This window comes from Hemiscyllium ocellatum, chromosome 3 (genome assembly GCF_020745735.1).
Source record: "Hemiscyllium ocellatum isolate sHemOce1 chromosome 3, sHemOce1.pat.X.cur, whole genome shotgun sequence".
NCBI lineage: Eukaryota > Metazoa > Chordata > Chondrichthyes > Orectolobiformes > Hemiscylliidae > Hemiscyllium > Hemiscyllium ocellatum.
Window position 1 is genome coordinate 145,742,391 of NC_083403.1, and position 12,503 is coordinate 145,754,893.

A 12,503-nucleotide genomic window follows, 5' to 3' on the forward strand; every position below is an offset into this window, starting at 1 on the left:
AGTATACTATTACTGCTAAGATTCATTCACTTTATCTAGTCTATGTCTGATATATGCTTCCTTTTTCTTAACCAAACCCTCAATTTCTTCTGTGATCCAGCATTCCCTACACCCACCAGCCTTTCCTTTCACCCGAACAGAAATACACTGTCTCTGGATTCTAGTTATCTCATTTCTGAAGGCTTCCCATTTTCCAGCTGTCCCTTTACCTGCAAACACTTTCCCTCGATCAGCTTTTGAATGCTCTTGCCTAATACCATCAAAATTAACCTTCTTTCAATTTAGAACTTCAACTTTTAGATCCAGTCTATCCTTTTCCATCACTATTTTAAAACTAATAGAATTATGGTCGCTGACCCAAAAATGCTCCCCCACTGAGACCTCAGTCACCTGCTCTGCCTTATTTAAGGTTGGGGTGGAATGTGTTGGTGAAGTTGATGGACTGTTCAAGTTCCTTGTGGGAGCACGAGCTGGCGCCGATGCAGTCATCAATGTAGTGAAGGAAAAGGGAGGTAATGGTGCCGGTGTAACTCCGAAAGATAGACTATTCTATGTAGCCAACAAAGAGATGGGCATAGCTGGGGCCCATGCGGGTGGCCATGTCTACCCCTTTCACCTGGAGGAAGTGACAAGATTCAAAGGTTCCTGGTGGAGGGCTTTTGCCTGAAACGTCGATTCTCCTGCTCTTCTGAAGCTGCCAAACCTGCTGTGCTTTTCCAGCATTTGCAGACCTCACTTTTCCCCTGCCTTTTTTTCCGAAGAGTAGGTCAAGTTTTGCACCTTCTCTATCCACATACTGAATCAGAAAATTTTCTTGTATATGCTTAACAAAATCTTCATGTGAAACGTTACAGTTTACGTATTACATATTTTCTCTATTTAATGTTTGCATTCACACGTGAAAATGGACCTCGTGTATCCTGCATTCCAAAGTGTAAAGTTTTTCTGCCCAAAATCTCGTTAAATGATAACATGATTCACAGATTGTAGTGGAGAACCCTTACTTTGTATGTGGAAAATTGCTATTTGATTTAGGGGGTAGAGCCTCCCACCCGCCCTCCACCTCTCACCTAATAATAAGACCCGTTGTGGTAAGAAGGGAACATGGAGAGGCACATGGAGATCAGTGAGTTGAGGGGTGCGTAGGTAAAGTTATTATATTTTTCATTAGGATTAAACCTCAGCACAACAACATGGGCCTGTTCTGTGCTGTACTTTTCTATGTTCTATCTGACTAAAAGATTTTTTTGGTGTCTGCTAGGCTATTGTGTCTAATTCTGGATAAAATACTTAAGGAGAATATGAAGGCTTCTCAGTGGGTGTAGAAGAGGGTTACCAAAATAATTGGAAAGATCTGCAGCCTAAGTAAGAGGAAAGGTAGCGTTCTCTTCTCTTTGCAACAGAAAAAGCTAAAAGGAGATTTGACGAAGGAGTTTAAAACAATGATAGGTTTTGGATAGTCAACAGACACCATTTTCATTAGCTAGTTACAGATTTAGGATGATTGGTTAAAGTACCGGAGGCAACATAAGCAAAAGCTTTTTAATGCCCCAGGTTGTTAGGATTCAGAGAGCAGAGTCATCAGCCGCCTTTAAAAGCTTTTATTTTACAATTGCATCATGGGATGTGGGCATCACTACCTGGGTCTGCATTTATTGTCTATCTTCAGTTGCCCAGAGGACAGTCAAGAGTGAACTACTCACTGTGTCTGGAATGATATATAGGCCAAGTGAGCACGGTAACTTTTCTTCCCTAAAGGACATTGGAGTTACCAATTGACATTAGTACATGGTTGATGTTAGGCTAGCTTTTTATTCCTTTTTTTTTAGCGACTCCAATTTCACCATTTGTCATGCTTTCAGTCACTGACTTTGCCCAGATATTAAAAAGAACACTTTTTGACATCATTGCTCACGATAGGAAAATATTAGGCAGTAGACAATTTGCCATTTCTGTGCAAGGTGATGACCAGAAAACCATTGTAATTAGTACTTTGTTTATTTTGCATATTTAGTGCTAATGGGAAGCCTCAACTTGCAAAGAGCATGTTTCAAAAATTCTGACAATGCCGAGTGTGATTTTTCAGTTTAAAAAAAGTGCCCTCAAAATTATGCATAGCATGTGCTGCAACTTGGTGTTCTGAGGTAAATTCTAAGCAGAACATATTGGGATATTTATTGTTGTCTGGAAAATTAACCTCAGTGAACACTTTTCAAAGGCTAAGAAGGAACTATTAAAAGTTTGTTAAGGACAGGTTACACTTGACTGATTTAATAATTTGAGAAATGGAGTGTGTCAAAGAAATACAATGGATGTTTTGTATATCGATCTTCAGAAGGAAGTGGCTGCATGAGAGATCTGTAACAAATTGAAGAGAATGTAGCTACATCATTTAATGGTGACTCGGGATGATGATAAGTTAATTTTTTTGTTTGAGGTGAACTAAGTCCTTTTTCTTTTATCTTGTATGGCCATAAACACAAGCAAATTGTTCCCAAAGCATTCTGATACCAATGAGGATGGCAATGGGGGAACTAAGGGAAAATGCAAGAAGTGTAGGAAGTCAAAATGGATAGTAGATTGGACAGAGAAGTATCACATGCAGTTCGATGCAGTAACTTCTGAAGAGGTCATCTTTGGGGAGAAAGAATAACTATCTGCAACCAGAGTGGAGAAAGTAAAAATTGAATGGTGCAATTTACCTAACTGTATGGAGATGGAGATTCAGCAATTGTTAAAATGAAAGAAGAGAAAGGTTTTTAAACACTTATGTGCAGGGAATTTTACATGGCGGCGGGGTCATCGTCAAAGACTAAGCAGCCCACTTGATGGGCGCCATGTTCATAAATATTGACCCCCTTCTACCACCAGTGCATAGTAACAGCAGTGTGTAACATCTTCTAGATGGACTGCAAAAATTCACCAAGGCTTCTTAGAACTTTCCAAACCCATTTAGAGTGATAGGGGTTACAGAGACATGGGAACGCCACCATCTGCAGAGTCCTTTCCAATTCACTCCACATCCTCGCTTGGATATATATCCACTGTTTCCTTTGTGTCATGGGATCAATATCCTGGAAAACTCTAAGCATTATGGATGCACCTGTACTTAAATGGGCAATATTGGTTTACGAGGCAAATAAGTTATTGGAAGAGATTCTGAGAGACAGGATCTATATACATTTGGAAAGGCAAGGACTGATTAGGAATAGTCACCTTGGCTTTGTGCATATCTTACAAACTTGATTGAGTTTTTTTGAAGAGGAGACCAAGATCATAAGTGAAGACAGGATGGTAGATGTCATTGACATGAACTGTAGAGCAGCCTTCAACAAGGTTCTGCATGGTTGATCAGTTAGTAAGATTAGATCATGTGAGAGAACTAGCCAATTGGATACAACATTGGCTTGACAGGAGGCAGAGGGTGATGGTAGATGGTAGTTGTTCAGACTGGAGGCCTGTGATCAGTAGTACACCGCAAGGATCAATGCTGGGTCCAAATTGTTCATAATTTATATAAACTAATTGGATGACAATTTAGGCATGTTTAGTAAACTTTTGGAAGACATTTAAATTGGTATGGTTGGCAGTGAAGGAGGTTATCTTAGAGTACAATGGGATCTTGATCAACTTGACCAGTGGACTGAGGAATAGCAGATTAGGCTTAGTGCAGATTAGTGTGAGGTTTTGCGTTTTGGTAAAGCAAATCAAGATAGGGTTTGCACAGTTAATGGTAGGGCCCTGGGGAGAGTTGTCAAACAAAGAGACCAAGGAGTGCAGGTACATAGTTCCTTGAAAATGGCATCACAGGTAGACCGTGTTGGAGGAGGAGTCAGAATATTGAGTACAAGAGTTAGGATCTCGTGTTACAGCTAATCAAGACATTAGTAAGGCCAGATTTGGAGTACTGTATACAGTTCTAGTCACCCTACTATTGGAAGGATATTATTAAATGGAAAGAGTGCAAAAAAGATTCAGAAGCATGTTGCCAAAACTGGGGATTTTAAGTTGTAGGGAGAGTCTGGGGCTATTTTTCCTTGAGCACAGGAGACTGAAGAAGTTATTCTTTATAGAAGTTTATAAAATCATGAGGGACTTAGATAAACTGAATAGCCAAAATCTTTTTCCACAGGCGAGGGGAAAATATTCCTTCCAGCTTAAATATTGTACATGCACAGCCTTGCGAGCTGAAGAAGACTGGTCACATACAATCGCAACATTTTTCAGGAAGCATTCCTAAAGGAGGTGTAATGGATATGTTGCAACTTGTTCCAATTTGCCATCATAATAGTTTGATTCCACTAGTGATAAATTTGATAATGAGCGAGTGCAGTTAGGATTATTATTATTGTTGAAAGGGAAGTTAGAAATGTTTTCGCAGGGTTAGTGAACAAGTGGCTCATTATGCAATTGCAATAATATTTGAAAATAAGTATTTGGGAAAAAAAGGAACCCAATGTAGAGGAGCATGGTTCCAGTTGGCAGCTTCTCTGCTAAAATTGAGTCATCAAGTTAGATATCTCACTGATCAGCTATCGTTTTGCGTAGATTTAGAGTGCACAAGGGAGGTGATGGACTTGTGGTGTTCTTGCTAGACTATTAATCCAGAGACCTTGGTAATGTTCTGATACCTGGGTCCGAACCTGCCATGGCAGATGGTGAAGCTTGATGTCTAGAGTGAGATGTGTAATAATGACCATGAAATCATTGCCAATTGTTAGGGAAAGCCCATTTGGTTCATTATGGCTTTAGGGGAGTGAAACTGCCATCCTGCATGTTATTGATCCAACCCCCTCCAAATATTTTCAGAAGATAGCCTAGACCCTAACTTTTTTTTTACTTTAAAGGCAAGTTTTGTTCCAAATGCAATTTGATCAGATGTAAAGCAAAAGACATTTTATTAATAGTTTAAAATATAACAAAAGAAAAAAGAAATTGGAATTGTTCAAACTTAATAAAGTATAACATCACAGCTTCTCAAGCTGGTTATGTTACCAGCCCTCCACCTCTACCTTAAAACTTCCCTTCCAAAAAAAAGGACAAAATGCATCTTAAAGCCACAGGATTGTCACACCTGTGTCGAAGAGACTGGTGCTAGAAAAGCACAGCCGGTCAGGCAGCATCTGAGGAGAAGGAGAGTCGACACTTTGAGTATCAGCTTTTTTGTGGTCTGCATGTGACTATAGACCCATAGCCATGTGGTTGACACTTAGCTGCTCTCTGCCACTTAGGGATGGACGATAGAATAGAATCCCCACAGTGTGGAAATGAGCCATTTGGCCTAGCAAGTCCAAACCAACTCTCCGAAGAGCATCCCACCCAGACTTGGCCCTACCTTGACCTTCCCACCCTATCCCTGTAACCCTGCATTTCCCAATGCCAATCCACCTATCGTGCATGCCTTTGGACCGTGGGAGTAAATGGGAACACCCAGAGAAAACCCACGCAGACATGGGGAGAATGTGTGCAAACCCTACAGTCACCTGAGGTTGGGTCCTTAATGCTGTGAGGCAGTAGTGCTAACCACTGAGCCACTGTGCTGCCTAGTGATGCCCACATCCTGTGAATGATTTTTTAAAAAAACTTATCTACAGTGCTTAATTGGAGATGCTTGAGGAGATTCTCTAAGTATACCAGGTTTTATGAATAAAATGTAAATCTGAGTGGCAAAGAATTCCTAACCATGAATATTACAGGGACTGATCTAACTCCATTTGACACTTAGGCTGAAAAACTGGAGCGACTGGGCTTGTATACCCTTGAGTTTAGAAGACTGAGAGGGGATCTGATTGAGACATATAAGATTATTATAGGATTGGACACTCTGGAGGCAGGAAACATGTTTCCACTGATGGGTGAGTGCCGAGCCAGAGGACACAGCTTAAAAATATGGGGTAGACCATTTAGGACAGAGATGAGGAGAAACTTCTTCACCCAGAGAGTGGTGACCGTGTGGAATGCTCTGCCCCAGAGGACAGTGGAGGCCCAGTTTCTGGTTTCATTTAAGAAAGAGTTGGATAGAGCTCTCAAGGGTTATGGAGATAAGGCAGGAACAGGATACTGATTAAGGATGATCAGCCATGATCATATTGAATGGTGGTGCAGGCTAGAAGGGCAGAATGGCCTACTTCTGCACCTATTGTCTATTGTTTCAAGCAAATTCTGGGCAAGGATTCCCAATTGGTAATGGTTCCAAATAGGAGAAAGTGAGGACTGCAGATGCTGGAGATCAGAGCTGAAAAATGTGTTGCTGGAAAAGCGCAGCAGGTCAGGCAGCATCAAAGCAGGAGAATCGACGTTTTGGGCATAGGGCTTATGCCCGAAACGTCGATTCTCCTGCTCCAAATCATTAAACTCCAAGGTGAAGATTCCCTTAGTTAGTCATGGTGCCAACAACCCCCCCAGTCCCCAGCTGTTTGCAACAAGTTAATTTAGAAATGATCCATTCCCTTTGTGGATATCTTTCTCCCAGGCCCAAATCAATTTGTGTCTTAAACCTAGCACTGAGCTAATGACCCCAGACAAGTGATCGAAGCTTCAGTGGGAGAGCAGTTTGGTAACAGTGACCATAATTCTATGAGTTTTAGATTGTTTATGGATAAGGATAAGAGCAGTCCTTGGGGAAAGGCTAACCACCACAATCTTTAGGCAGGAGCTGACGAACATAGTTTGGTATGATGATTTGAGGAGTCTTTGTCATGTTGGAATCATTTAGAGGCTGGTCGATTCGAGTTCAGAACTAGCATTTTCCTTTGGAAATGAAGGATGAGGATGGAAAGATTCAGGAACCATTGATGGCGAGAAATTGAGAGCTTAGAAAGAAAAAGGAAGCATGTGTAAGGCTGAGGATACTGAAGACTGACCCCACTAAGGAATATAAAGAAAACAGGAAAGAACTTAAACAAGGAGTTAGGAGAGCTAGCAATGGCCATGAAATGACCTTGACAAACAGGATTAAGGAAAATCCCAAATTGCTTTATACATTTAAGGAGTGAAAGGGTGGGTTTACTCGACGACAAAGGAGGAAATTTATGCATGAAGCTGGAAAATGTGTGAGAGATCTTTAACAAATGCTTTGCATCAGTATTCATCAGGAAAAAGACATTGTGATTGGGAGTCGAGAGGGGTTTGTTGATATTCGAGAGCATGTAGATATACGAAAATGAGGTGCTGAGTGTTTCATAAAGCATTAAGTTAGTCACATCCCTACTCCCTGATGGGTCCTGGGGGGCAGCGAGAGAGGAAATTGCTGGGGCCTTGAATGAAATCTTTGGGACCTCTCCTGTGCCTAAAGAGGATACAATGTTGTTTCCTTGTTTAAGAAGGGCAACGGGAATAATCTGGAATATTACAGGCGTGACCCTTGTAGGAACGTTACTGGGGAAGAATCTTAGGGATAGAATGTACTTACATTTGGACAAATATGTACTTATTAACGATAGGTAGCAAGGCTTTGTGTGGGGGAGGTTGAATTTCACAAACTTAATTCAGTTTTTTGAGGAGGTGACAAAGATAGTTGATTGAGGGCAGGGCAGTCGATGTTGTCTGCATCTTTAGTAAGGGTATTGCCAAGGTCCCTAATTGCAGGTTGATGCACAAGGTCAAACTGTATGGGATTCTCAGTGAGCTGCTTAGACTGAGACAGAACTGGGTTGGCCATAGAAAACAGAATAATGATGAAAAGGTGGCTTTCTAACAGGAAATCTGCGACCAGTGGAGTTCTGCAGGCATCATATGTTTTATAATGTATATAAATGATTTAAAGGAAAATGTAGGTCATCTGATTAGTAAGTTTGTGAATGACTCAAAGATGAGAGGAGCTGCAGATAGTGGGGAGGATTTCCTTAGGATGCAGTAGAATATAGAGACTATATTCTAGAGATTTGGGCAGAGACATGGCAGTTGGCATTTGACCTAGGCAAATGTGAGGTGATCCATCTTGCAAGGTCTAATGCAGGATAAAAGTATATCATAAATGGCAAAATTCTTAAAAGCATTAATATTATATATCCCGGGGATCTAAGATGGCAGCAATCTGAGAAGATCACACTGCAAGCTTTGCATCGCAGCAGAAGTAGGACGGTCCTTTAACCCGCCCATCCAAGGTCATCAGGATTTCTTGGGGTGTTGGAAAGTTTGTAGAGCTCCAAGAAACATTTAAAAATTGACTTAGTTGTATTTTTAGCTGTCCAGAAATGCCTTTTGAATTAGATAGTAGCAGGGTGTGGTGTTGGGGGCAGGAGTGGAGCAGGACTGTGTGTGTATGTCTTTCTCCTTTGTTTTTGCAGCAGTGCAACAAGGTTTAAATGGCTGCCTCAGAGCTGTGGCCCTTACAGCACTCCAGTCTACAGACTAGGATGATTGGCCAGATAACATCTGGACAAATGTTATGGCCAGATTTTAATTTTTAATATATTGCTAGAGCTGTTGCTGATTTTCTTGCATTATTTTTATTTCTCATATGTATTTTGATTTGGAACTGTGAGCTAAATATTTCTTTTGGTTGAATCTGGCTGTTGATGCTACAATGCGCAGATTTGAAAGCTCTCAGCCTAACCTGCCATGAGAGGCTCTTAGAAGCTCAGAGAATGGAAAAGTAAATTATACCTATTTAAAAATCACACGACACCAGGTTATAGTCCAACAGTTTATTTAGAAGCACTAGTTTTTGGAGCGGTGCTCCTTCATCAGGTGGTTGTGGAGAATAAGATTGTAATACACAGAATTTATAGCAAAAGTTTTCAGTGTAAGGTAACTGAAATTATATATTGAAAAAAGACCTGGATTGTTTGTTAAGTCTGTCATCTTTTAGAATGACCATATTGGTTTCAGTTCTTTCATATGTAAATCGCAAAACTTTTTTAAAAAAGTTACATTCTCAAGTGAACTTTAACAATTGGTGTCATGTCAGCCCACATAATATATTGAAGGTGAGAACTTCCCTGTGTGAGACTGTATATGCCACAATGGTCAGATTGATTCTAATCGAAAAAACTGATTAACGTGGATTCATGCCTTTTTCCTCGGATGGTGAAGACCTACACAAGGGGATATAGCTTTAAATTGAGGGGTGATAGATTTAGGACAGATATCAGTGGTAGTTTCTTTATTCAGAGTAGAAGGAGCGTGGAATGGCCTGTCTGCAACAGTGGTAGACTTGCCAATGTTAGGGGCATATGACACACATATGGATAATAATGGAACAGGTTAGATTGGCATCAGATTAATTTCCAAGGTCAGCACAACATCGAGGGCCATGGGGCCTGTTGCGCGCTGTTATGTTCTATGTTTAAATCTGGTGAACAACCAATATGATTCCTTTTGAGGGTCTTAATATTTCTGTGTTGTAAATACAAAGGTAGAAAATCTGATTTGGTTCGCCTGTTTCTATGTCATAATAAAGTTTCTGAAAGACAAAACAGGTATGTCCTCAAGAAGCGGCTTCTGCCGAATGGATAGAATCTGATCTATATTCAGCCCCCTTGTTGGCTCTTGTTAAATCTGTCCTATTGGAGAGTTTCCCTGACTCTGTCGAGGTACAACATTTCCTTGGGCTTCATACATCTTTCTCGGTCAGTGAATTTATAACCACTATGTTCTTTTAAAAAAAATGGAATTAAAAGTAAAAATGTCTGTATAATCTTCAAGGCTCTTATTCTTCTTGGTAACATACTGAAGTTGATGTATTTTGTAACGATGCAAATGCTACTTTATTTTGGTTTTCTTGTTTGCTCACTGCTGTTATTTGTTTTAATAGGCTTCACTTGGAGCAGGGTTTTCCGATAAAACTCCATCCCACACAGTTACCATGGCTTGTATTTCCTCCAATCAAGCAATGACCACAGGCAAGTGCAAAGAATTTGATATATCAAGTGCAGTATTGGAAGGATGACTTTACTAATGGCAATCAAAAGTTAAGCTAATTTGAAAGCTAGTCAATTAATATCATCAAACTTGAGTATTACCGAAAACAATACATGTTTTGTTGAAGCTTTTCATTTTGGACTCACCAGGACAATTTAGAAGATTACCAATTAGTGGAAAGCTTACATTTATTATATATGAGAATTGCTCATCTTTGTCTTTTTACAGCAACACCAATTAGAAAGTAGTTTGCATGTCCCTTTGGCAGGAACTTCATTTTGTCAGTTATTTGGTTTTCTCCACAAGTATCAAGTATTTTAAGCATGTATGAATTACAGCAGGCCTGAAAATGTGTTGCTGGTTAAAGCACAGCAGGTCAGGCAGTATCCAAGGAACAGGAAATTCGACGTTTCGGGCCAGATCCCTTCATCGGCTCTGGCCCGAAACGTCGAATTTCCTGTTCCTTGGATGCTGCCTAACCTGCTGTGCTTTAACCAGCAACACATTTTCAGCTCTGATCTCCGGCATCTGCAGACCTCACTTTTTACTTGAATTACAGCAGGGCCGGCTTTGATATTTTATTTCTGGATTAAACCTCTACCTTTTTAACGTTTGCCATTAAGGTTTATATTATTGTATTTGTTTTTCAGCTGTTGGCTTAATTGCCTCTGGTCAGTGTGAAACAGTGATAGCTGGTGGTGTGGAGTTCATGTCAGACGTTCCCATTCGTCACAGCAGGAAAATGAGAAAAACTTTGCTTTCGCTTAATAGAGCTAAGACAATAGGACAGAGATTGTCTCTCCTTGGAAAAATCCGCCCAGACTATTTTGCACCAGAGGTATTTATATAATCCATTCTTACCATAAAATGAGCAAGGGAACAGTTATCAGTTTCAAAATGACACCATGTTGAAATAAATGAGCTACCAAGCTTGTTTCAGTTCATATCAAGCCATATGTTTAATTGTATCGGATAAACTGCCCTCAAACATTATATTTATCTCCTGTAGAAACAACTGAAAGCAGTTTTTCAGAAGTATTAGCAGCCAAGATTGTTTTTATGTGCCATTTATCAAAGTGTAGTCACTGATAGGCCAGGTTTTAGGTAGAAATTTGCCAAAAATTCCTTAAGTGCTGATCTGACAAAATGTCAGTGATTACGCCTGAGTGATGTTTGTCATCTTTCCATGCAGATAATAGTTTTCTCATGACTAGCAAATGGTGCAAATACTGTTCATTACATGGAAGGAAAGTCACTTTGTAAAATTTAAAATACTGTTGAATGAACTAAAAGATGAGAAATCCATTCCACTAGCTGGCCTACATCCTAGATTTTTTTTTTAAGAAATGACTGCAGGAATTGTGAATGTGTTGGTTTCATTGAGCCAGAACTCTAGATTGTAAAATTCTGGTTTTCTTTAGATTATAGGGTAGCAAATGTGATCATCTGTTCAAGTGAGGAGGGAGAGAAGAAACAGAAGCGTAAACGGCAGTTAGCTTAATGGTAGAAATATAATTAAGAAGAATGTGTTAAAGGGTACTTGGGGAATCACAGTATCGTTTGCCAAACTCAGCACTTTATGGAAAGAAAATTATGGATTCGTGAAGTTAACCAACAGAAAAGAGGTGAAATAAGTGCTATTTTCAAAATGACAGAATGTAACTAATGAATTGCCATAAGGTTTTGCCCCTTTTACTCTTTTATTAGCGAAACAAAGCTAAGTTTAAAATCTTTGAAGTGAATGTGAAGAAACTGCATAGGCATTTGGACTAATTAAATGTTTGGCAGCGAGTTGGCAAATTTAATACAATGTGGGAAGTGTGAAATTATCCACTTTAAGAAAATGAAATAATTGGATTGAGTTTTGAAAGGTGACAGACCAAGAGGCATGGTGATTCACAGGGATTTGGGAATCCTTGTACATGAAGGTAAAAATCACACATCATCAGATTATAGTCCAACAGGTTTATTTAGAACTACTAGCTTTCAGAGCACCACTCCTTCATCAGGTAGCTGTGGAGCAGGATCATAAGAAACAGAATTCATAGAAAAAGATTAAAGTGCCGTGCAACTGAAACGATGTATTGAACAAACCTGGATTGCTGTTCAGTCTTTGATCTTTTTGAATGGGTTGCAGACTTCAGTTCATTAACATGTAAATCCCAGAATCTCTTTCAAGTCACAATCCTGAGATAACTTAAAGTTTTATATTAAAAAAAAGTGACATCTCAACTCAGACAATGCATTAGCAGTGTGAAGTTAGTCGGTCGATGTCCCAGTCTTGAGTCAGATTGGTTCTATTTCCAAAGTACAAATTTATAAAATATTACATGGATTGACAGGTTGCAAATTTGGTCTCCATGGCTGTTCCGCGTGTCTGGATGTAAAACTCCGAGCACCATCCTGCAACTCATCTGCTTCATCCTCGACCACAACATTTTCACCTTTAATAACCAGTTCTTCATACAGACATATGGAACAGCCGTAGGGACCAAATATGCACTTCAATATGCCACATTTTCATGCGCTAGTTTGAACAAGACTTCTTGGTTACACAGGACTTCCAACCAGCACCATACACCAGATATATTGACGACATTTTCTTTCTCTGGATCCATGGCGAGGAGTCACTGAAACAA

The 12,503-nt window shown here is 39.8% G+C and overlaps 1 protein-coding gene across 5 annotated transcripts in view; it reads left to right on the forward strand.

Annotated features, from left to right (window-relative positions):
* hadhb (hydroxyacyl-CoA dehydrogenase trifunctional multienzyme complex subunit beta) overlaps positions 1-12,503 on the forward strand; it is a 61,067-nt gene that overhangs the window by 20,129 nt on the left and 28,435 nt on the right. For all 5 annotated transcript variants that reach the window (XM_060854318.1, XM_060854344.1, XM_060854311.1 and 2 more), the window contains 2 exons: positions 9,758-9,845; positions 10,515-10,702. In XM_060854318.1, the coding sequence (XP_060710301.1) occupies positions 9,758-9,845; positions 10,515-10,702 (276 nt within the window). The remainder of the gene's footprint in view (positions 1-9,757; positions 9,846-10,514; positions 10,703-12,503) is intronic.